Below are 27,162 nucleotides of genomic sequence, written 5' to 3' on the forward strand. Positions count from 1 at the left end.
AAATAGTTCCAGCTTCTAATGATATTTGGTATGAGGTATGGTCAAATCAGGGACTGATCCATAGAAGAGAGAATAGTTCGTAACTTTCAGCATCTAATGATATTTGGTATGAGGTATGGTCAAATCAGGGACTGATCCATAGAAGAGAGAATAGTTCGTAACTTTCAGCATCTAATGATATTTGGTATGGGTTATGGTCAAAACATGGACTGATCCATAGAAGGGGGAATAGTTCGTAACTTTCAGCATCTAATGATATTTGGTATGGGTTATGGTCAAGACATGGACTGATCCATAGAAGGGGGAATAGTTCGTAACTTTCAGCATCTAATGATATTTGGTATGGGTTATGGTCAAAACATGGACTGATCCATAGAAGGGGGAATAGTTCGTAACTTTCAGCATCTAATGATATTTGGTATGGGTTATGGTCAAAACATGGACTGATCCATAGAAGGGAGAATAGTTCCAGCATCTAATGATATTTGGTATGGGTTATGGTCAAAACATGGACTGATCCATAGAAGGGGGAATAGTTCGTAACTTTCAGCATCTAATGATATTTGGTATGGGTTATGGTCAAAACATGGACTGATCCATAGAAGGGAGAATAGTTCCAGCATCTAATGATATTTGGTATGGGTTATGGTCAAAACATGGACTGATCCATAGAAGGGGGAATAGTTCCAGCATCTAATGATATTTGGTATGGGATATGGTCAAAACATGGACTGATACATGGTATGGTATGGGGGAAAAGTTACAGCATCTCCTGATATATTGTATGAGGAATAGTATGGTCTGGAACTGAGGATTGATTATTTGTGGGATACCAATATTGAGTAGTTTGTGGAAGTAAACCACAAATGTCAATGAAGTACAAGTTTTCTATAATCTTGTGTGTTCACTTTTGCAATACACACAAAACACAATTCTTTCTTTAACAGTAAATGGTATTGGGAATTGTTACTACATCTACTGATATATGGTATGGGGAATAGTCAAAATATGGACTAATACATAGTATGTGGAAAAGTTACAGCCTGTACATAAAGCATTGTATAGGAAAAGTCAAAACATGGAATGATTTTAATTTGGTATGCCAAACACATGTTTTGTCTACATAAGAATCTTTGATGGCACACAAAATAAAACAGTTGGAAGGCCAAATCAAAAAGGAAGTTGAAAAGCATTTAAAAGTTAAAAGTTCAAAATTGTGCTTAAGCCATCTATACCTCTGGATAGAAAAACATTGGAGTTTCAAATGATTTTAACATGTTATGGACAGTAGTGAAACATGACTGATGTCAATAATATATTATGTCAGTACAGACTACTGGGCTTGTGTTATCATCAGGGACAAACAATACACTAGCAGTGGTATCGGCCTAGTAGTTGTAATAAAATGCTCCGCTGGGGCGCAGCTTGATACGACCGCAGAGGTCGAACCCTGAACAGTTGGGGCAAGTATGGACACAACATTCAAGCTTGATACAGCACTGAATTTGGATTGTAATTAAATATTTGACACAGCATAGGTTCCTCACACAGAATGAAAGTGGTCTAAGAACTTAAAAAATTTTAATTTACCTATCCAAACCATATCATTATTATTTGCTTTTATATATAAATCAGAAATAACCAATTTAAAATGGAAAATTTTAAAGAAAAAAAAAGGAAAAAAATATCCCCCCCAATTTTTTGAACCCCCTTATGATTCATCACCTCCAAACTCAATCCCAGCCTTCCCTTTGTGGTATGGTACCTTGCAGTACAATTTCAGAGAGATCCATACACTTGAACACAAGTTATTGTCTGGAAACTAGAAAAATGCTTGTTTTTTGGCCCCTTTTTGGCCCCAAATTCCTAAATGTTTAGGACAATTACCCCCAAACTCAAACCCAGCTTTCCCTTTGTGATATGGAACCTTGCAGTACAATTTCATAAAGATCCATACACTTACACACAAGTTATTGTCCTGAAACTAGAAAAATGCTTGTTTTTTTGCCCTTTTATGGCCCCTAATTACTAAAATTTTGAGGGAATTACCCCCAAAATCAATCCCAGCCTTCTCTTTGTGGTATGGTACCTTGCAGTACAATGTCAGAGAGATCCATATATTTGAACACAAGTTATTGTCTGGAAACTAGAAAAATGCTTATTTTTGGCCCCTTTTTGGCCCCTTATTCCTAAACTTTTTGGGCAATTACCCCCAAACTCAATTCCAGCTTTCCCTTTGTGATATGGAACCTCACTACAAAAGTCTAAAAGTCTGAAAAGACCAGTTTTTGTCTTAATTTGCATGAACTTTTACTCGACATTCTCCAAAAGTATGACTTGTGTCTTAATTTTTCTTGACAAATTCTCATTTATATTAAATTTGTATGAAATTTACTCGACATATTCTCGACATTCTGAATATGGTCTTAAAATTTCTTGACAAATTCTTGACATTTGAATACTGTCTTGAAATTTCTCGACATATTCTCGACATTCTTATTTTTTCTCAGTATGGCTTGACATATTCTGAACATTTTGAATCGTGTCTTAAATTTAATTGACAGTTCTGAGTTTTACAAATCATGACCAATATTCTTGATATAACTTTAATCTTTATTTCTCTTTATATGATATACTGTTGTTTCAAGTTACACTTCTTTACAACAAAAATAAAAGTTGGGCATGTAAAATAATTGAAAATTTGGGTATATAAATATTTTTACAAATGCAAATATGGCTGAAATCTAAAGTATAAAATAATTCAAATGTGGGTGTGTTGATATAAAACAATTTCAATGTGGGTTTTTAAATAATTACAAATTTTGATTCCTAAATCTTATAAATTAAATGATTCAAACCAATCATACTGTAGACATATTTCATTCTACATTCATAATATTCAATGTTGATATGGTAAATAATTATTATACCAAAATGTGGTTTATATAAATAGCAAATTATGATGATATACAAATCATTCATTTAACAGAAGAAAAATTAGTGTTATGTCATCTGTTGGAATATATTAAGTATTACACATGGACAGGATGTTCCCCATAAAATTAAGGTATTCCACACCCCAGAGTACATGCAACTGTCAAATAGAAGTTATTGCTTTACCTGTAATCAGCCATACAACTTATCAGTTGACCGACCATGCCACTACAATTTATAAAGTTTGTTGATAGATGAAAATGTAAATCATCATTTTGATGAAAAAAAATTGAATTGAAATGGATTTTCTTCATCAAAATTATGAAGTTAATTATTTTAACATAAAAACAAATTGAATAATTCCCAAAGATTAAAAGAAAATTATTATCTACTCCAGGAATAATAAAAAAAAAAAGTATTTATAATGGGTCCCATCAATGATTTCTATAGAAATCATCGGTCTTATGAAATGGTTCTCAAACAGACATGCATAATAAAGATCTAAACATTTTTTTCTTTTCAGGAAGGAGTTATCACAAATATTTATTTTTGATAAAAAATTATAAAATTCAACACTCAAATTTGAATAAAAAATGTTTTTGGGTTGTTCTAAAAAATGAATAAGGTTTTTGAATCAAGATGGGAACAAATTCTTTGACCTAAACGAAAGCCCCCCCCCCCCCCCCCTCTTTTTTTAGCCACACAAACCCAAAAGATGAATTGTGGGGTCCAAAAGAGATACAAGACACCTATTTTAGTAAAGCAAATTTGACTGGCAGTTTTGCGACTGGCAAAAATCTAAATGCTGTTTGTCAATACCTTTGACTTATATTCCAAGTGAAAACAATTACTTAAATGTTTAATAAAAACAAGGATTTGTATAGTGAGAAGGATTGGAATCTCGTGGACTATTTGCATTGCCTGTATTGAAATAAGCTGCGTATGATGAGATTTTGCGAGATTTACCGTGATGCATCTCGTTAGTCGTTTTTCGTCCACCATTACAAGTTGAATTTATGTCAATTCCAGATAAACTCGACGTTTTGTAAGTATACTATAACAAAATTACATGATGTGATACTTTTAAGTGTAAGTTTATGACAGTTCTGATTCAAAAAACAGTTGATATCTTTACAAAACACATTGTCTGCATCTAAATATACCATGCATTTTATCTATTGGTCATCGTAATAATCCCGCCCAAATAGGCGGTCCAAACCACAATTTAATCTCAATCTCCTCCTTCATAATACGGAATTGTGTTCAGAAACTTGGATTATATGAAATAAATGTGTGTGGTGCGTGCATATTATAAACTATATAGTGTAAGGAGCTTTCGTTATTGTTATTTTAATGGTTATTTCAGACCAACCGTCAAAAATCGTCCCGCGTCAGTGCAAAAAAGGGTGGACTGATAAAATATCAATAAAGTGCCACAATCGGTCGATTTCAACACCAAAACGTAATTATATCAATTTATCATAGTTTATTTGTTGTACTTTCTAAAACATTTGGCTTGTAAAATGATAACGTGTGATATTATCATATTTTCAAAATACCGCTACGGTTACTAGATGCATCCAAAAGTCGTTATAATGGGCGGGACCAAATTAACATAAATAAACTTCCTGTAGTCCCTCGAACGTGATGAAAAATGTTTACAGTATAATATATAGTTTGCATCTGTCGTTTCATGGACATTTACACCAAAAGGTATTGCTTTTTCCGTTAGAATTGATGTGAAAATGTACTGGGAAATTCTTTTTGCCTTCAAGGGTTTACAGAACCCTGCTTATTTACGTTCACCACACATGAGTATATCATACTGCACATAGGCTACTGTCATAGGTGATAGCATATTTTGGCAGTAGTATAAAGTGAAAATATAGGGACACTATTAACTTACAAGTTAAAGGCGTGTTCTTACTATCATATATTAAGACTGTCTATCTCTCCAATTTTTTGGTATACCTCAGGCCTGTACCAAAGATAACAGGAGATAGTTACATTTGTATATGTGTAAATATGTGCTTAAAAGTGTGGGGGATAAGGGTACGATTTCAGTGCGACTAATTCAGTTAATGAAATAAAAAATATATATTGCCGTCTTCAGGATAAATCACAAGCGCTCGTCCCAGACCAGTATAATTTTTCTAACTGCCCAAATGAATAAAAAGAAATTTTATGAAAGACTATTTTTCAGGCTTTTACTTTGTTGTCAAAAAGTGTTCCACAATACACAAACTTTCTTAACACTCATAAACAAAAACCAAAAAGAAAAGAACGGTCCATTCACATGTACATGTATGGAGAATTTGAAAGTAAAATTAGGCACTTCATCAAGGAGCAGTTATAAACTCTCAGCTCACTACTATAAACTCTTCATACATGTATTGTCAGGACTCTTGGGCGTCTGGGTTCATCATTTGAAATATAAAGAAATACCAAAATAGTAAAAAACTTTATGTTGTCATGGTCAAACATTTGATATTCTTGGGATGGCTACATGTCTTCTAAAGTACATAATTAATCCTTGTTACCCCAATACAATCAACCGGTTATGTACTTGTATAGGATGCATAATGTGCAAATGCGGACTTTAAAATTCTGAACTTTTTCTGACCAGACTCCACATTCTACATAAATTCATGTCTTGTATTTTATTATTTTTGTGATGTATTATGAACTGTGTTACTTTGTTAATGTTCATATATATATATATATATATATATATATATGTATACCATAAAACCCACGATAACTGGATTAATTTCAATAAAATACATATCCCAGCATTATTATAGTGAACATGTAAATTACATCTGTTTACATGGTTTAAACAGTAACAGATTAAACATAACCCAGCAGTGACGAGTGCCCAATTATTCGTTTTTAAATTACTGCAAAATTCTCTAAATGTTATTTGATAAAAAATAATTGTTTAGCTTTTATATATGGACAGCTAGGAGAGTAGCTTACTCTTGATACATAAGTAATAAAATTTCAGTTACTGTGTATAATTGTTTAACATCATATTTGCATTAAGTTTTTTACTTTCAGATGTAAAAGTTATTTTGTGTTCTAATAGTACTTCTCTCTGAAGACAATAGTTGGTTATGGCTGTGGATAATAATCAGGTAACTACATTATTAAATATATAAAATAATACTGATACCAGAATTACTTTAAAATCATTATATTCTTAGTTGAATTCTATCCAGCTCTGACAGCTTTCAGCACTAGTACTAGTACTGCCACAAAATGTAATTTTTAGATTCTTATTCGTTTTTAATTTGTAGTAGGCAGGTGTATTTTGTTTTACATGTAATGTTTTATTTTTTTTGCTTTGAAATTAAATGGATTAATATTATAATTTTACAATATGGAAAATGTCAGGGAAACCCTAATTATATTTTATGTATTTTAGTCTTACAAAAAAAAATGTTTGTTATTTTCAGGAAACCAAGGTTAAAGAAAGGAGATATGTTTCTTTGTGGTGAAAGTGCAAGAAATAACACCATATTCTGACTTACAAAATGATCACTCATACTGCATGCAATACAGGGAAAGGCATCAAATCAAGCCTCTAGAAGACATACATTTGTAGAATGTATTTTCTATGATGTACACGTCGCAGAGGATACTTTATGTTCCAAAAATTCAAATACAAATTGTGTCAGCTCCTGTGACAAACTTAAGACGGAAGTTAACCAGAGTATGAAATCACCATTATCAATATGTAAAATCCAACCAGTGACTATATATTTATTTATTCAAATAGTGTCATGAATGGAATTAAAAAAGGACTTGGAAAATTAACATGTTTTAATATTGCTTTGTGTGTTAATAAAATTTGTCAGCAAGAACAAACTTCTTCCATTCTCAATTTTATTCTTTTATTACAAGACATCCAGAATACATGTCTTCATACATGTCATAGCAGGTACCAGCATTTCTGTGGTTGGGTGTTCCTAGATAGTTTAGTTTGTAACAATGTTCCATTTTTTTGGTCTTTCATGCTTGGTTCATAAGGAATGTAAAAAAATATTTCATGTGGGTATAAAAATAAGGAGATGTGGTACGATTGCTATTAAGACAACTATCAGGAGATCAAAGGACAAGGATGTAAACGAAGACAGGTCAGTGTTCACTAAGATAGGTTTTCTAGGTACAATGTAGGTACTTTTCGAAAGTGGATAACCAATGGATTTATTGGGTCAATGGGATGAAGGTGGGGTGATGTGGGAATGAATATTTTAGCTTGGTGAGAATTAGTAGAAGAAATAATGTTGCCCGTTCAAGATGAAAATGAATAAGCTGCTGCATTTCTGCCTCACATTAAGCATGAAAAATTATGTAAAAAAGTGAAAATGAAGCATTGTGACATAAACAATCTGAGCAACAGATAAAAATGAAATAATATTGACTATTTGTGAATAATCTGTCCAAGAGAACTCCTCCTGCCTTACCCCCTAAAAATGAAATGATTGTCCACTTATATATGCTCTTAATGCTAATAAAAAATGTCAAATCTTTACCAATATAAAAATAAGGAGATGTATGAATGCCAATGAGACAACTATCCATCAAATTCAAATGAAGTGGATGTAAGCAATTATAGGCAACTGTACAGCCTTCAACAATGAGAAAAACCCATATTGTATAGTCTCTAAAAGGCCACAACGTGAAAAATGTGAAACAAATTATGAGTAGGGTGTATGACACAATAAGCAGATAACCCATCAAAGTTATTCGTTAAATGCTATTAGTTGCTTGTGTTACTAATGTTTTTCACAAGGGAAATTTACTTGTACTTGCCATGGGTACAACCATTGATTTTAGGATATGAATGATACATTTATTGTTGAAGACCCTACATCAACTGTCAAGATGAAGAACAGGAATAAAAGCCATGTTCATTGATAATTTTCTATGTTTTCTATGTATTGGGTGCGATTTAGTCCCATGTACATGTACATTTACTCCATATCATTTCAGTTTCTATTTTACTGTTGTTTATAATCATGAACTTATTTTTAACTTCCTGCCAGTCCTTCAATGAACTCAAACCTCTATAGTTCCAGTTACAACTCATGTATTTGCAGTTTGAACAGACGAGAATTCTTGAAAATCAATGAATTCATTTAATTTCTCATTTGTTGCGGACCTTACATTTGTACATGTATATTGATTCTGTTAAATTTATTCATAACTTAACTATGATAAAAAATCAACATACAGATATTGTATGGAGACTGACTATACTGAAGACTGTATGATTTCCTCTAACTGTCAACATGGTCAATGCTCTTGTGGTAGTTGGGTCAGTTTCATATACTAGAAGAAAGGACAAAGACAAGCTGCGAAAATAAATAATTGTTTTGACCTTCTCTTTGGGGTTATCTTAAACAGCTATTACAAGTATCATAAAGACGTGTTGGGCTACTCAAATTACGATCACTAGAAAAACAACAACATAACTACGATAATTTTCGGCAACTGCCAAATGTAAACGACTATCAAAGTTTATTTTCCAGCTTGAGAGAGGTCCTCAATATGACATACTCAGAAGGAATCGTGATATCTTTGCGAATTAAAACAAAATATTGAATAAAGATGCTAAAACAAACTAAACCTAACAACAAACAAGTCAGAAATGATTATCTTGCAATACACGCTGTTCGACCGGATGTTTACTAACAGGCGCGTATAAATTTATAGTGGCGAGTACGCAACATCTCACGATACGCGAGAAGTGTCGATATACCGCGAGATTCCAATCCTTTTCACTATACAAATCCTTGATAAAAATAAATCAAAATTAAACTACATGGGGGATTATTCAGGGTATTCCAACTTAGTTGCACCAAAAGGGTATCTTACTATACCAAATTAATCCTTGATTCTTCAAAGTTTAGTTTAGCCATAATAAAAAGGAGTATACAACAGCAATAGAATGTCATAAACAGTGCAGAATAAGTCTGTTCACATTTCAGGCGAAATTTAAACTGTTGAGATAGTGTCAAGACATATTTAAGACTGTCAAGAATGTGTCGAGACATATTCAGACATTATTTAGAATGTCAAGAATATGTCGAGACATATTCAGACATTATTAAGAATGTCAAGAATATGTCAAGACAGATCGAGACAAATTTAAGACAGTCAAGAATTGGTCGAGACTAATCCAGACTCTTATCAGATGATACAGGAAGTGTCGAGAAATTTTAAGACAATGTTCATACTGTCAAGACACTTGTCAAGAAAAATCAAGAACCTTTTTAGACAAATTCATACTATGTCAAGAATTTTTTTAAATTATTCAGACAAATTAAGAATGTCGAGTAAAAATTCATGCAAATTCAGACAAAAACTGGTCTTTTCAGACTTTTTGACTTTTGTAGTGCCTTGTAGTACAATTTCAGAGAGATCCATACACTTACACACAAGTTATTGTCATGAAACTAGAAAAATGCTTGTTTTTTGCCCCTTTTTGGCCCTTAATTCCTATAATTTGGAGGCAATTACCCCCAAAATCAATCCCAGCATTCCCTTTGTGATATGGAACCTAGTGATACAATGTCAGAGAGATCCATACACTTACACACAAGTTATTGTCATGAAACTAGAAAAATGCTTGTTTTTTGCCCCTAATTCCTAAAATTTGGAGGCAATTACCCCCAAAATCAATCCCAGCATTCCCTTTGTGATATGGAACCTTGTGGTACAATGTCAGAGAGATCCATACACTTACACACAAGTTATGTCTGGAAGTTACAAAAATGCTTATTTTTGGTCCCCTTTTTGGCCCCTAATTCCTTAACTGTGGGTACCATAACCCCCAAAATCAATCCCCACCTTCCTTTTGTGGTATTGAACCTTATGGTAAAATTTCATTGAGATCCATTCACTTTAACTAAAGTTAGAGTGCAAAAACTAATGTGTCTTCGAACGACGACGACGCCAACGTCATACCAATATACGACCACAAAAATTTTTCTGCGGTCGTATAAAAACTAATCAAAGAAACCAGGCTTATAATTCAATTCATGAATAATAGTAACATCATGAACTGATAAATTGTATGGAATAGTTTAAATCAAGGACTGATACATGGTATGGGGAATAATACAGCATATACTGAAGCATGGTATTGGAAAGGTTTAAGCATGGATTTGAAACAAGGTAAGAGGAATAGTTACTGATACATAGTATATGATTGATTAAAGGCATTGGTTTGCATTTATCCTAATAATAAATCAGTTTTCTTGGACAAGTTTAATGCTTGAACAGGTTTAAAAATGTTACAGACATTAGTCACACGATTTGCATGCATAATTCTTTTTTTGGGGGTATTTCACTAAAAAAATATATCAAGGAAAAACGAATTTGATCCAGGTAAAAATATCTATAAAAAGCATGTCTGCACATACTCTTTGACAGAGATCAGTTAATCTTCATGATGACAGGACAGAGGTTTTGTAATCTGGACAAGTCCTACAGATGCACAGGGTCATGGCAGAAAATCAGAGCTTCAAGTCTATGCCCATGAATGCATACCCTAGGCCTGGTTTAAAAAAAAACCATTTTACTGATGCAAGGAACAAATATAGCCACAGCATGTACTACTATGGAAGTCCAGGAAAAGGTAATTAAATCCTAACCATGGTAAATAGTTAATGTAGTGTCAGTACAGACTACAAGATAATATAGCTGAAAATGATTAATTGAGATATTAATGCTTAAAATTTATGAATTCTACCATTTCAACAAAGTTTAGGTGGCTTCTAAAATAAATTGATTCGTTTTTAAAATTATGATTTTAAAATTTTAAATTACCTTTTTTTTTTAAATTGTATAAAAACTCAATATGTCATATTGATTTAAATTTATTTTAATACAATTTCACCTACAAATATTACAGAAAGTGCTGATATTAAATTTTAGCAGCTTATCTGCTGAGGTGTGAATGTGATTTCCTAATAATTCCTCCCACTCACTGAAAGGGCAGTACACAACAAGATACCTTAATACCGGCATCTCTTCTGGCCTCTGCCTCACCAATACGAGCATCTCGCTTAACTTGAGCAGTACGAGCTAATCCAAGTGACTTCAAATATCCCTAATGAAAAATGTTAGTGCTTGAGAGAACAGGGTTTATATTAAATAAATGTACAACGTAAACAAGTGGCAAGCAGTGACTGCATTCTTTTGTCTGCCGTGTATAATGATGAATGCCCCTGAAATAAATATGTGATATATATAGAAAAACTTCACCTTGATTCCAGCATCACGTTTTGCTTCAGCTTCACCAATTCTAGCAGCACTTTTTACTTCAGCAGTACGTTTCATACCCAAAGCATGTAGATAACCCTGAAATTTGTAATGCATTTACCAATCATTCTTAACTTTAGATATGATATCTTGTAATCTGAGTATCAGTTGGAGCCATTTCCTTCCAAGACATGCTACTAAATAAACATATGCATTAATTTTATTCATGATTAACAAATTAAAGTCACTGCCTATATAAAATATTTTTCCACAAGCTGAAAACATTTTAAATGTCAAAACAAATGTTCAAATGTAAATTGATTAAAGTAAACATCACATGGACAAACCTTAATATTAAAAGAGAACACACATTGAAATGTCTCACCAGCTTAAATGACCATGATTTATTTTATTTGAAAGTCTTTAAGATATAAGTTTTCCTACAGGAAACACGAATAAATTGCCTAGCTGTGCACAGCTGGATACGACCGCAGATGTCCAACCCTGAAAAGTTGGGGCCAAAATGGACACAATATTCACGCTTGATACAGGTCTGAATTTGGATTGTAACTAAATTTTTGACACATAATAGGTTTCTGACACAGAATAACTGTAGTCAAAGAACTTCAAATTGGTTATATGATTTGAATTTATATTCAATTTTTTGCTTTAGTGCAATACATTATGCTGTTGCGAATTGACCCCCCCCCCCCCCAAAAAAAAAAAAATTTACCCCGGTTTTTTGCTTTTGGGCAATACACTATGCTGTTGAATATTAACCCCCAAAAATAAATTTGAAGAAATTTTCTTTTAATTTCTGAAATCTGAAATGAGAAAAATTGTCCCCCCCCTCCAATTTTTTTCACCTCCCCCCTTTCCCTTATTCCCCAAAAAAAAATCTTTCCCTCAAGATATGGTCAGTATCTCTATTCAAATTTCTAATGGAGTTTGCAACCATAATTACCCATTTAAATACATCATAAAAGTTTTAAAATATAAAATGACATACATAGTCATGGCTAAAATTAATATTAATTAATAGTAACTGCTAAAAATAAATTGACAGCTAATCACCTCAAGACAATTAACATTTCTAAATACATAATTTACAAGCAGTGTAAGGGAGGTAATCAAACAGTGTTCTTTTAATTGATTTGGATTACCTCCCTTACACTGCTTTTAAATTGTCTCAATTGTCCTTTCACCAGAAAAACCCTTGTTTTTCCCCTTTTTTTGACCCTAATTACTAATTGGTTTGAGCCATAACCCCCAAAGTCAATCCTAACCATCCCTTTGTAGTATGGAAACTTGTGTTATAATTTCAGAGAGATTCATACACTTTAACACAAGTTATTGTCTGGAAACTACAAAAATGTTTATTTGGGCCCCTTTTTCTATCGAGAGGTCTCGTAGTTAAGGTCACTGCATAAGGGAAAATATCGGCGAATTTAACGGTGTAAGACAATAATTCAATAGCAGTTCATTTATGAAGATTTTGATAAAGGATTCTTTTACAAGAAAATGGTATCCTTTATCGTCAGTGCCTTTAAGTTTATGTTGTACTGTGGCATTGCTGATGTATAAAGTGTTCAAAAATAACGTATAGGCACAACTGAAACATAATGTTACAAGAAAAAGAACTTAACAGGAGACATCACATGTCACAATACACCTGAATCAGATAGGTACATTTCAAAGGGATCCCTATTTACCTAGTGTCAACAACATAAACTGCAGCTCCATCATTTGACATTTGCAGCTGAGCTGTCAAACAGGATTATTTAAGTATACATGTAATAAGGAGTCCTACTCTTTAAAATGGAATGAAATATAAAGAAGTTACTAGTTTTTAATGTAACTGTCAGTACTTTAACAGTTTCAAACTTGCACTAAAAATAGGAATGCAACTGTCTCTTGAGAAGACCAATAAGAATTTCTGTTGCAAAATGAATTTCCATCTTATTAAGGTGGTACATTACACTACAGGGAAATAACTCTGTAAAAATCAGCTGAACGTTTTAATCTTGTTCTATTGTTAGGGAAATATTAAGCTTCTCATTGATCAAAATAAGTGTTTGTCAAACTGCTATATATCCAATGAAATTTTTCCAATAATGTGTGTGGTTCAAGGTTTTTGAAATTTTGATATTTTTGTCAAAGGGTCAAAGTAAATATTTTGTCAAAATTTTATGAAAATTAAACGAGCCAAATTAATTTTAGTCGAGGTCTTTGGTACCACCTTAACCCATATATCATTCTAAGATTTGACATGGCTAAGATTTTCTTAATTTTGTAAAAACATTCATGAAAGTGAGAAAAATGTACAAAACATGAAGATAATAATATGAAACCTCCAACACAAGTTTCTAATAAAGTCCATGAATTTGAAACAAATGGTTTTTATTATATATGCCTACCTCACTATCCCTGATATCAGTAATGGTATAACTGACAACGAATATTCCCATGTTCACCAAGTCAGATGATGCCACCTCAAACACAGCCTTCGAAAACTTCTTACGATCTTTGTAGATTTCCTGATTAAAACAAAACAATGTAATCATTATATACATGTATATACAGCTAACTATTTTAGGATTTGTCCTGCAAATCTTTCTTTTTGGCATAAAAGACTTATTGATAAATAGAAAATATCATATAGCTTTTCAATATCACATCTGTATCGACCCGAGACACCAATATAATCCCAAGAGCTCTGCTAGAGGGATTATATTGGTTGAGGGTTGATACGGTATGTGATATTGAAAAAGCCATATCATATACACTTTATTATATACTTATACCTCACATAGATGTTTTTTATGTGACATGACGTCATACAGATAAGGAGGTTTGAAATGACGTCATACAGATTATAGGTTTGACATGACGTCATACAGATTAGGGGTTTGATAAAGCCTTTGCAACAGTGACTGCAATCAATGACGTGATGTCATACAGATTAAAGGTGTGATAAAGCCTTTGCAACCGTGCTGATATCGATATCATCACGGGTGGCTGATACAGCTCCCTTGCCAATGATTGTATTACACATACAATTTATCTGTATTTACTACTCTAAGTATATAATAAAGGTTTTTAATGCTGGGATCAATATCAATTCATTTATCTATAACTTGAAACAAGACTTAAATGCTTCTTTTTATCCAGCATACAAATTAACTTTTGGCATTGCATAAGATTGTGTTTTCCCATCCTGTTTACTATGTTTACTATTGCTATACACAATCTACTGTGAAGTACAGACACCAGTATCAGTGTAGGACAGCAAGATTCATATTAGTAAATATACAACTGTGTGCTGTAATCTTCTAATTACCCTTTGTTTTTTCGCTGATAGAATTTAGAAGGGGGTTAAGCCCCAAATGAAACTATTTAATGGCAACATATGTTTAAATGTTTGTCCGCAGTCAGAAAAAGCAACACAAAATAAACAATAAAACTAGAGATGACATCTAGAGGTCGACATATGGTCAACAACAACACACAGGCTTCCACATCATGTGTCAACCTCTCAGGCTCTGTCACCAAAATAAGAAAACTTATTATGTTAAACCCAATTTTCAGAGTTCAGTATTTCTGAATAGAAAAATTTTGTTTTATGATGGCAATTGACACCATAATGGCAATTCTCAAATAGCTAGCAATGGTCCTATTAGCCATGGAACCTTAAAGATCTCTTAGTCGTGAAACAATGGATTGTCTTATAGTATCTCTGCCACATGTATAAGTGCCATATCCAAGTCAATAACTAGGACAATGGTTGTATTTTTGAGTGTAACCATAGTGTACATACTTCAACTGTCATGTTTCCCATGATAGCTCTCTGGTGTCCTTCAAGTGTCTCCTGGGCAACATTTCTGATCTGTGCTTCTGACTTCCCCAAAAACAGCTCACAAGCAGATGCTAACATGTCCTGGTTAGAGCCTTGAATTTTTACCTATAATAAAAGTTGTAAAATATAATAATGACAATACTAAAACATATCTTCAAATACATAATATACTATACTTTATGTATTATGTTAACAATTAGTACTGAGCAGCTAAATTAGTCTTTTAACAATGTAATTACACAAATACTTTTAAACATTTAAAATTATATTATTCATTTCCTTAATCATTTGTGTTAATTTTAGTAGCAGAGGTTACTGATATTTTTTAAAAATCTCAAAATTACATTAAAATTGTCACTTCAGATTTGTTTATGAAAATGTAAAACAAAATATTATTTAAGACCCTGATATATCTTAAATCAAATGTGAATATACAACTGCTATCTGAAATTTAAATTGAATGTAAAAAAGTGGTGTTAGCAAGATTAGAATATTATACATAGTTTTTCTATAACAAGACAAATGTAGTTTCATATAACTTCAATTATTTGAGTAAATCTAATGTATATGTATTGCTAAATGTATTATTGATGAAAGTATAGTGAAATAAATGTGGATAGTGTCCACATGTGGACACAGATGATGCCCCCGCTTGCATATCATATAGTTATAAAGGGACATAACTGAAGAACGGAAAAGTGACGCTACCCAAATTTGAACTTGATCTGAGTTTTGTGGTAATAAGCATTGTGTGTAAGTCTATTAACATTTTGTTGAGGCTAACTTAAGTAGAGAACAGAAACTAAAATTTCAGCAATTTTTCTATATGTAAACACGCATAACTCTAGAACGGTTGTGTATAAGTTTTACAACATTTGGTTGAGACAAACTAAAAAATTCAGCAATTTTTATGTTTATAAAGGGACATAACTCTAGAATGGTAAAAGTGTTGCCACCTAATTTCATACTTAATCTGTATTATGTAGTAATAAGCATTGTGTATAAGTTTCATAACATTTGGTTGAGGCAAACTCAAGTTAGAGAACTGAAACAAAAAAATTGTACTTGATCCTTACTGAGTTTTGTGGTAATGAATATTTTGTATAGGTTTCATAATGTTTGGCTGGGGAAAACTTCAGTTACAGAATGGAAACTAAAAAATTTTGCAATCTTTCTATTTATAAAGGGGCATAACTCAATAATGGTTAAAGTGACACTACCCAAATTCAACTTGATCTGTGTTTTATCAGTTGGAAGTCAAAATTAAACATTGCATTGTATAAAGCAATGATTGTAGTTGATTCAACTATAATCATGGTCAAAGGAAGATAACTCCAATTTTAAAAATATATTATATAAACTTGATATTTAGAAGAAAATAAAAATTTTGCAACTTTTCCTTTTATAAAGGGGCATAACTCTAGATCGGTTAAAGTGACACCACCAAAATTCAAACTTGATCTGTGTTTTGTGGTAATAAGCATTGTGTATAAGTTTCATAACATTTGGTTGAGGCAAACTTAAGATAGAGAACGGAAACTAAAAATTTTGCAATATTTCCTTTTATAAAGGGGCATAACTCTAGATCGGTTAAAGTGACGCCACCAAAATTCAAACTTGATCTGTGTTTTGTGGTAATAAGCATTGTGTATAAGTTTCATAACATTTGGTTGAGGCAAACTGAAGTTAGAGAACGGAAACCAATTTCGGGACGTACGTACGTACGTACGTACGTACAGACGGACAAGGGTAAAACTTAATGCCCCCTCCGCTACGGCGGGGGCATAAAAAGTGGATATTTGCTCCATATATATTAGCCTGAAGAGATTTCATTTTCATAAATTTTTCTAGAAATTTATCCCCTTCTTTTTACCTATTTTCAGGATTTCATATGAGGCACCAACCCTCTCTCATTGAAATTTTTGTTCAAAATTAAAGAATATTTCGCCAAAAACATTTGTTGGCAACTAGAGGCGCCACTGTTAATTTTTCTGAAAACTGTCTAACCCGAATAATTCAGTCATTATATTCCACTGCTCTACGATGGCTACATTAACGCCTGAAGGCCTAGTCAATGAAAAATCGTCAAAAAATCATTCGGAATTAGCTCGGGATTTACCTATCTCGATAACATTTAGCTATTAGCTGATTGGCTCTCTCTCACAGAAAGCACCAATCAAAATCCTGGATTCGTGACACATTTTTATCGTATAAAGAGTTCAAGCCCTCCCGAGTGGGAGAGTCGATCACGGGGAGGGACTGAATTATTCGGGTTAAAAACTGTCATATAATTTGCCAAATTATGCAAAATTTCAGGTTAAAGAAATTCACCTGCACTGATGCGTCACAAATGAGGCAATTGGTGAAAATCTTTTTTAACTGAAACATTTGGACATTTTCACAACATTCCCACAATATTATTAATATTGCAGTTAAATTTTTCAGGTTTTTAGAGCCAAAATTATGAGTTTATAGTAAACCAACTCCTTTACAAATATAATAAAATGCTCCGCTGGGCGCAGCTTGATACGACCACAGAGGTCGAACCCTGAACAGTTGGGGCAAGTATGGACACAACATTCAAGCTTGATACAGCTCTGAATTTGGATTGTGATTAAATATTTGACACAGCATAGGTTTCTGACACAGAATGAATGTGGTCTAAGAACTTAAAAAATTTTAATTTACCTTTCAAACCATATCATCATTATTTGCTTTTATATATAAATCAGAAATAACCAATTTAAAATGGAAAATTTCGAAGAAAAAAAAAAGGAAAAAAAATATCCCCCCCCCAAATTTTTTGAACCCCCTTATGATTCATCACCCCCAAACTCAATCCCAGCTTTCCCTTTGTGGTATGGTACCTTGCAGTATAATTTCAGAGAGATCCATACACTTGAACACAAGTTATTGTCTGGAAACTAGAAAAATGCTTGTTTTTTGGCCCCAAATTCCTAAACGTTTAGGGCAATTACCCCAAAACTCAAACCCAGCTTTCCTTTGTGATATGGAACCTTGTAGTACAATTTCATAAAGATCCATACACTTACACATAAGTTATTGTCATGAAACTAGAAAAATGCTTGTTTTTTGCCCCTTTTTGGCCCCTCATTCCTAAAATTTGGAGGCAATTACCCCCAAAATCAATCCCAGCATTCCCTGTGTGATATGGAACCTTGTGGTACAATGTCTGAGAGATCCATACACTAACACACAAGTTATGTCTGGAAATTACAAAAATGCTTATTTTTGGCCCATTTTTGACCCCTAATTCCTTAACTGTTGGTACCATAACCCCCAAAATCAATCCCAACCTTCCTTTTGTGGTATTGGACCTTATGGTAAAATATCATAGAGATCCATTTACTTAAACTTAAGTTAGAGTGCAAAAACCAATGTGTCTTCGGACGACGACGACGCCACGCCAACGTCATACCTATATAAGACTGTAAATTTTTTATGCGGTCGTATAAAATATAACTTTTAGGTAAAAGTCTATTTCAACAACAATTTATACAAAATCTATACAATAGAAATACTACATTTGTATGCACATCTGATATGTAAACTACTGCATATAAGGATTTAACATATAAAAGAAGAATTGCAAAGAGATGGTGAGTGCTGGACAGGATTTAAATTCCATAACTTTTGGTTAAGGTTCCTCATAACCTTTCAGCCAATAATGGCTCAGAGTTGACACCTCTAAATTTGTTCTGAATACTGCCAAACCTGTATAACTTTTTTGGCATTACCTGGACCTAGATATATGTAAGTTATATATGCATTCTGTGTTTCAGAAAGTTAACCTTTTTTTATATTACAGTAATACTGCGAATGCATACAAGTCATCCTTTAACCTTGTCTGGCTTGTGCTACGCCACAAAAAAATTAGTAACAAACTCACCTGAAATATATTGTATTATTAAGTATACTGTTCTTACCTGTGCTACGCCTTTAATAGATACAGCAACACCTTGCAGGGTGTACACATTTGGAGAATCAATGTGGAGGGTCATAAGATTAAGGTCAAGCCTGAAAGCAAATCAGTTTTCCTCCATTTCAACAAAACAGTCACTACTGACATGCAAATCAATTGCACCTATTATAAGGTATTTAACTGAAGTGACTTAACATGTACAATAAACTGTAGCTATCTTCCAACATGTATGAAGTTTGATTTCAATTTACAAAGGAAGACAACCCTCTACCACAGCTATATGTACATGTAAACTAAATCATAACGTAAATATTCATACTTACATACTTTGCAACAGTGAATGATGGCAAAAAATTCAACTCTTGCTGATAGTTACCTTCTTACTCTAAAATAAATCTAGTGAATTTGTATGTTGGGGAAAAACTCATGCAGAGGGAGGTCACACTCATGAAAGTGAAATATGAAAACCACATACATACATCATGTATATCAGACATCACTTCTTACCTGTGCAATTCCTTTTAAAGAAACTGCTACTCCTTGTAGTGTATGTATACACATTAGGACTGTTGATATGGAGAGTCATTAAATTAAGGCTTACTCTGAAATCACACAGCACTCAAAATCAACAAAAGATCATGCATATACAGCATTGCAAGTTTCTAGTGATCTTTTATGATACTTTGAAAATTTGTCAGCAACATTGATAAAATATAGACACAATACAGACAGAATGAAGTTTTCTATAGAAATTCAAAAACTTGATTAAGGGACTAAAAATAATTATCTGAATACTTCCTGTCTAGTAATATTCACTATTCATAATAATAATAAAAAGAAATATTTAACATCTTGAATGGCCAAGCTTTTTTTTTAATTTTTAGTTCTCAATGTTGAAATCTCTTCAAAATTTCCAATGCATCATTATTCACAGCTAACATTCTATTCAACTGAAAACATGTTTCTTCTTCTTCTGCAGGCTAAACAAGACCATGCAATACATCACCTGGGCAATACCAAGTACTGAAATAGCTACACCATGTTGTGTATAGACATTTGTACTCTCTACGTGGATAGTCATGGTATTAAGCGATAATCTGAAAACAAAGCAGTACTACAAAGCAAGTAGCAACAAAAAAATAAACAAATCATAAAATGTCACAAAGGTTTTGAGGTAAAAGCATGCAAAACTTAAGACACTGAGTCTAGTATAGAAAGAAAAGCATTGGCAAAGCAATAGTTTGTTATGCAATGTCTGCCAATATTGATTAATTTATAAAAATGTTTAGAAAAACACACATGCTTATTTTAACAAAGACATGCATATGAACAAGTCACTGTACTTCTTTTTGCTTTACCAACAAGAAAACCTAATAGTATTGGTTAATACAAGAAGTGGTAACTTATATCACTATTAATGCACTTTGAAGATTAAAGTATCTCAACTTGTATACAAAAAAAGGAAGATGGGCAATTTCTCGATTTAAGAAAAATTTTGCTTGCAAAAGCTCTCAAAAGGCATATGGAACTGAATTTGAATATAAAATAAATGGAGAATGTGTCCATGGGCCACAGATGCCCCGGCTTCTAAATATTATTATTACTTATAGTTTCTGAGATATTACCTTGACTAGTAAACTTACACAAATGTCTGATCACTAATACATGAAATGAGGTCAAGGTCAGATTACCACTGTCTGAGGGACATGTCAACTTTGAAAGGATTCCATATATGTTATATACACTAAATATAGTTGTCAGACAGAAACTCGAGACCATAAGGCATCTGTATACAAGATATGAAATATTCAGGACTTCTACCTTCTGAAATTTTATATAAAGCTTTATACAAATATTTAAGCAGTCGTTGTTAATGCCAGCATTCCTATGTCTCACATTTGAAATGATTCGTTGCAGTAACCAAAGTTTGACACAGGTAGAAATAATTGTAAAACCTAACATGGGGAAAATTGACAGAAAAAAAACTGATAAAAAGACAAATTATAAAAATCTATAATAAAGGAGAAATAACTGAACGCTGGCATAAGGAAAAGTAACTGAAAATCATAAGAAAAAAATGACAAAAAATAAGACATAGGGAAAAATAATTAAATCAAAGTCCATTCATATATTATATTTGGTGCTTTTAAATTCCACTGATGTTTACATTTTTCAATAACCTAAAAAAAACAATCAAATTTAGTAATAAATATTTATGTAACATTGTATGTACATCACCTCATAATGCAAACTGAAATAAATTACCACTTCTGCTTGTCAGAACCATGCATTTCTGGCTTATGTTAGTATGCGAAAAATACATGCGTACATTAATTGCATATGCAAAATGCAAATGTTAGCAAGCTGATGCTTTGTCCAATAAAATGAGTTCTTAATTTGTCATAAGTTGTTTCTTTAAATTCATTGTGTAATATCATGAATATAGTAACGTTAAAATCTATTACTTATTAAAATTTCTTTCTGGTTCTTAATGCGTAATTTATATGTACCAAAATAAATTTAATTGTGTAATACTAATTTTTGCTTGATAAACATCTGGGACTAAATCTATATATTATGTCCTAGTATACATGTACAATGCTAAAAATGTAAAAAGGCAACCAGTATTACCTGCACAAAATAAATTTCAATTGACATACATGTATATATGGAATCATCATGACCATAAAAGCTTACTTTATTGGACTAAGAAAGATTTGTTAAAGTGGTAAGTCCCAAAACTTTGAATGTTGTTAAATGTTTTTTCTCACCTGGGCAACACCAGTAACCGAAATAGCTACACCAAATTGTGTGTACACATTTGGACTTTCAATGTGTAAAGTCATGGTGTTAAGGGAGAGTCTGAAAATCAAATGCTTCAAAATTAACAAAAATTATGCAAAACAGCATTACCTTTGCAAACATAAAACAAAACTAAACTAAAACAGGATTATGCATATATACACACAGGTGCAATACATATCTCTAATAGGGAAAACTGTACAAGCAATGCCAACACACGGGTCACCTGGAGAAACTGTACATGTGTTTGTGATGCTTGGTCTCCCCCCTTTAAGTTAAAATATTTTAAACTTTAGATGCTGATATCTTTATTTTAGAAATTTTGGACAAGACAAAATTTTCTGTCATAGTACTTCGAAAAATTGCATTATTTCATAAAAAATTTTCTATTACATTTTTCAAAACTCCAATTTCTGTTGTCCATAAAAACATTTTTGTTGGTAAAATTTTATGTAAAAACGCATGCCTGACCTTTTAGGGAGTTAGTTATGTTTTGAAATTTTATCAATATTGTTATTGATCGTGTTGAGTACATTATAACTTTGATACTGTACACTAGACAAATGTTAGACAACAGAATTTAAGATCAGACAGTCAAAGAATATAAACATAACTAACTTGTTTGCAGAAAGACATAAAGATGCAATTTTGAAGGGAGATTTATTGAGTGTAAACAAAAAGGTGACTAAAAAGTTTCTCTTTCATGAAACGGATTTGAACGATGCAAAAGAACAGCAATTAAACCAAAATATGACCAGGCAACAACAACAGTATGCATGACAATACTCTACCTATTAAAACAAGAAGTTATGTATCACAATAAATATAATATTGACAGTCAGGGTTAACTTACTTGAGCCGTGCCAGTAACTGACACTGCCACACCCTGAGCAGTGTATACGTTTGGACTCTCAATAGACAATGTCATAGTGTTCAGATTCATTCTGGTCAGCACAAAAGAGTTAGTAATCATGTAATCACAATCAAATTTACAGCCACAAGAGGACAAGGATATAAACAACTAGATGGCACTGCATGTGCCTTCAACAATGAACAATAGCAATATATGAATGCTTCCACCTAAAAAGGACCTCTTTAAAAATCTTTTATTTGAGAGGGGACAAATATGTTTAACCTCTATTTATAGTGGTACGTTTATTGAAAAAATTCACACCTTATAAATTATCTGATGGTTTTAACAAAAATTGAGAGCTATTAGAATTTTAGTTTGTTCCTTTGGACAAGTTGGATTCATTTGTATATCTTAGAAGCAAAAACACAAGATTCTTTTTCATATTTGGTCTGGGCGGACTTTTTTCCACAAGTTTCAAATCTACTTTTAATACCCAAAAAGAACTGCACAAAAATTAAGTAAAGATAAATTGTAAAGTTAATACTAACATATTAATGAAGGTCATAAGGATTTAACACAAAATATATACATGTAAGCCTACATTGTAAAGTAATATTTATACAGCACCACAAATATTTCAAATATTGGCCTTAAGTTCCTGTTGAGACATTACCAATATCACCCTGACAGGAAATCTAGGTGACCAAATATTTAAAATGCTATGGAACTCATTACAATTGTTTCACTTTGTATATATTGAAAACACCATTGAGGTTAAAGTGACATGGACAAACAGATTTATACATTGAAGGAAGATTGATTGATTGTTTGTTGCTTAACATCCAGTAACTTGAAAGAGGATTGCAGGTGTGAAATATTATTGATATATATACCTTTATATGTAACAATGTTTGGAATAAAAAACTGCATTATTGTGTCTAGGATGTCAATAATGAGGACAATGTCATATCATAATACACATATATATACATGTAACTGTAAGGGGCACATAATAAGTACTGTATATCAAATAAAATATTGTTTCTACAACTGAGATCATGCATGTCATGCCTAATCTGTCAGCCATTTATCTCAAAACATGAGAATGACTTTAATATTTATGAAATATAATTGACAACAGACAAGTGAAGAGAAATGTAATTTTGAACATGACCCTGCCTTAGAATTTGTTTTCTCTTTCCCACAAGATTTAAAAATGAGACCTGCATTGTAATAAATGTATGAATAAGTACTATCTGACACTGATAAAAATAAATGGGGAATGTGTCCATGGGACACAGATGATGCCCCCGCTTCCATATCATATAAAGTTATAAAGGGACATAACTGAAGAACGATAAAAGTGACACTACCCAAATTTGTACTTGATCTGAGTTTTGTGGTAATAAGTATTGTGTATAAGTTTCATAACATGTAGTTGAGGCTAACTTAAGTAAGGGAACAGAAAGGTAAAAATTCAGAATTTTTTCCATTTGAAAAGGGGCATAACTCTAGAACAGTAGAAGTTACACCACCAAAATTCAAACTTGATCTGTATTTTGTGGTAACAAGCATTGTGTATACGTTTCATAACATTTGGTTGAGGCTCACTTAAGTTAGAGAACGGAAACGAAAAATTCAGCAATTTTTCCATTTGTAAAGGGGCATAACTCTAGAACGGTTAAAGTGACGCCACCAAAATTCAAAACTGATCTGTATTTTGTGGTAATAAGCATTGTGTATAAGTTTCATAACATTTGGTTAAGGCAAACTAAAGTTAGAGAACGGAAACCAACTTTGGGACATATGGACGGAAGCACGTACGTACGGACAAGGGTAAAACTTAATGCCCCCTCCGCTACGGCAGGGCATAAAAATTAATAACCAGTCAAGAAAAGTATCAATCAATATGTTTTTCTTTTCTTCTGTATTACAGTTCTTTATGTAGTTTTGTAGTCTATTATACAGAAAGTGAGTAAACCCCAACAACCAACCTATTTACCATGTATACAAAATATTTGCTTCATGTTTCATGTTTATGGATTTGAATGAGACTTATACTGTGTTCCAATACTGGTCAAAAGACATCCAGAAATCAAAATACTTTCTTTACATGTAAAATAGACAAGAGTCTATGCAATACATGTACATATGTCATGCTTTAAATCGTCTTTAGAATTTGTAAAATATATATAATAGATATAAAAAAGTGAGAAAAAGAGAGACATTCAGAAGGTTCCTGATATGAGACACCCCATAAGACATGATAAGATGTGGATTGGATAAACAATTTTTTCTAACTAACCCCTCTTCCTCTTAATTAATTAATGTCTGTCAGTGGAATCACAAAAGGTAAAAAGCAATGTGAAAGAACAAACAATGTTCAATAAAAATCAGTACACCAATGCACGAGCACTTCACTTTATAATACTGTTTAATATTAATGACTTTGTAGCTTACAAGGGGTATACAGGAATATGTAAATGTGTAGGGTCAATGAAAACAGTTGCATAAGGAACATCAATTAAAGAATAACTATTTTTTTGTACATATATATAATACACTGTACATTTATAATGCACATATGACTACATCTTATCTGTATCAGAATCATGTTTTATATATAATTATACATAGTTTGTAAAGAGCAATTCATTTTGTATAATCCAGGTGTACAAAGAGAGTTCTTAATTTGAAAAAGAAAAGATAATATTTCATTAAAATACATGTACACACTTTTTGTAGAGACATGATTTTAGCTGATGAATTGTTTGCTTATAATCCAGGGGTAAACAGTTCGTGCATTAAGGAAGTAAACAAACTAAACAATAAATCATATTACTAATTCTGCAAAAGGCCCCTACAGACCACTCAATTATTACTGTTACTGAGTAGTGATTCAGCATTCATAGAGAATGACACTCTCCTTACATTTAATCTCAAATTTCTGACTTAAGAACATGACGAAGGTGTTTTAAAATATACATGTATCTCTCTGCACACTCTGAAAATGTTAAATTATGGTCAATATGAATGTTCTGTACTATTTATGTATATTTACCTCTGTAATTTCTGTATAACTGGCCATACAAAACAACGACCACCAGGAACAAATAATGATCTACCATGACAACATCCTACAAAAGACAATAGTTACAATGCAGTACTGTTAAATATGGTCTTTTCAGACTCTGAGCAGTTTGTAGTGAACTTGAACCACACACATATTTTATTTGGCCTTATCACGGTACACTCAGGCTTTAATACTTTTCCAGGTGCACAGGTTTGTCTGTACTCAAGAGTGAAATTTGTGGTGTAAATAAAGCTGAAATTTGCCAAACAGTTGTAATGAACATTCAGATGAGGGTCTGGATGGGGTTTACAGAATAGAGAATAATGGACAAAACTTGCAAAATATAGGGCAAAAAAGGCCATTAAAAATAAAATATAGAGAATTATTGGGTACTAAAATGTAAAGAATAGAGAAAAATTACTTAAAAATTTTAAGAATACAAAATTGTTAAGGACACCCAATCGCCCCATACCTCCCCCCGGGGTACTCTCCCCTTTCCCACCAGACCCTCTTAGATTCTATCTTGCTGAATATATCTGTCCTTATAGGACTCCTCCCATGGGAATATGGATTATTTATAATGTTCTCTGCCTCCGGGACAGAGTTTTGGTGTAGCAACCCCCAAAAAATTATTTTAGCGTCAGTTCGCGGAATATATATGACCAGATTATAACAAAATCTTACCCGAAACAACCATTACTTCATTCGGTCCACATGTTTCGAACCCCATGTTGCAGACTTTTGCAAATCTGTGAACCCAACCCCACAAAATTTATCCAAGTTCCTGTTTATGCAAGCCGGACTGAATGAAAAGCTTGTCGTTGATTAGCCGAAACTAAAAAAAAGGTCAAGGTTGTCCAATTTCGCAAGAGCTGTTTATTTCACAATATCAGATATCACATGTCATATGTGTATTGATTAATTACGAATTCCTTACAATTTTTTTTATTTTATAAATAAATAATTATATTCAATCTCACGCAGGATAATAAAATGTCGCAAGACTTAAAATCAAAGTGCAAACATACTGTTTACTCCGCGGATAATAAGAATTAGAATAAGAATAAGAATATTTTATATCCAATTAAAGGGCCCTATAAAGAGCTTTCATCACATTACATACAAGTACATAAGGTTAGACATAAATTAGAGACATATAAGAAAACAACATCGTTTAATACTATTAAAAAGTCTATAAAAGGCCAGGACAGAACCAGATAATACAATTCACATCTTTGAAATATACCATTCAAAATCATATACCACTCAAAATATGTGTATTTGTGGCTAATTTGCATTTATTATCTTTGAACTTCTCCTTCTCTCAAGATTTTTAGATAAATACTTTCCCAAACATTTATACATATTTAAATTTTCTTGTGTAAATAGCCATGAAAACTTTAAAAAATTGTCTAAAGATTGAAAAT

The 27,162-nt window shown here is 32.4% G+C and overlaps 1 protein-coding gene across 4 annotated transcripts in view; it reads right to left on the minus strand.

The window, feature by feature from the left end:
* Positions 1-26,582, minus strand: part of LOC127730827 (flotillin-1-like) — a 55,041-nt gene extending 28,459 nt beyond the window's left edge. The window contains exons 1-6 of one of the 4 annotated variants that reach the window (XM_052239431.1): positions 26,420-26,582; positions 25,724-25,799; positions 19,012-19,102; positions 15,026-15,169; positions 13,626-13,745; positions 11,212-11,307 (exon numbers count right to left, since the gene is read on the minus strand). In XM_052239431.1, coding sequence (XP_052095391.1) covers positions 11,212-11,307; positions 13,626-13,745; positions 15,026-15,169; positions 19,012-19,102; positions 25,724-25,799; positions 26,420-26,465 — 573 coding nt within the window. In that variant the 5' untranslated portion in view covers positions 26,466-26,582. Of the gene's footprint in view, positions 1-10,960; positions 11,057-11,211; positions 11,308-13,625; positions 13,746-15,025; positions 15,170-19,011; positions 19,103-20,013; positions 20,105-21,778; positions 21,870-25,723; positions 25,800-26,419 lie in introns of all 4 variants that reach the window. The other 3 variants (XM_052239428.1, XM_052239427.1, XM_052239429.1) reach the window with 3 other exon arrangements.
* Between the last annotated feature and the right edge of the window lie 580 nt (positions 26,583-27,162).

The sequence above is a fragment of the Mytilus californianus genome, unplaced genomic scaffold, assembly GCF_021869535.1.
Source record: "Mytilus californianus isolate M0D057914Y unplaced genomic scaffold, xbMytCali1.0.p SCAF_2, whole genome shotgun sequence".
NCBI lineage: Eukaryota > Metazoa > Mollusca > Bivalvia > Mytilida > Mytilidae > Mytilus > Mytilus californianus.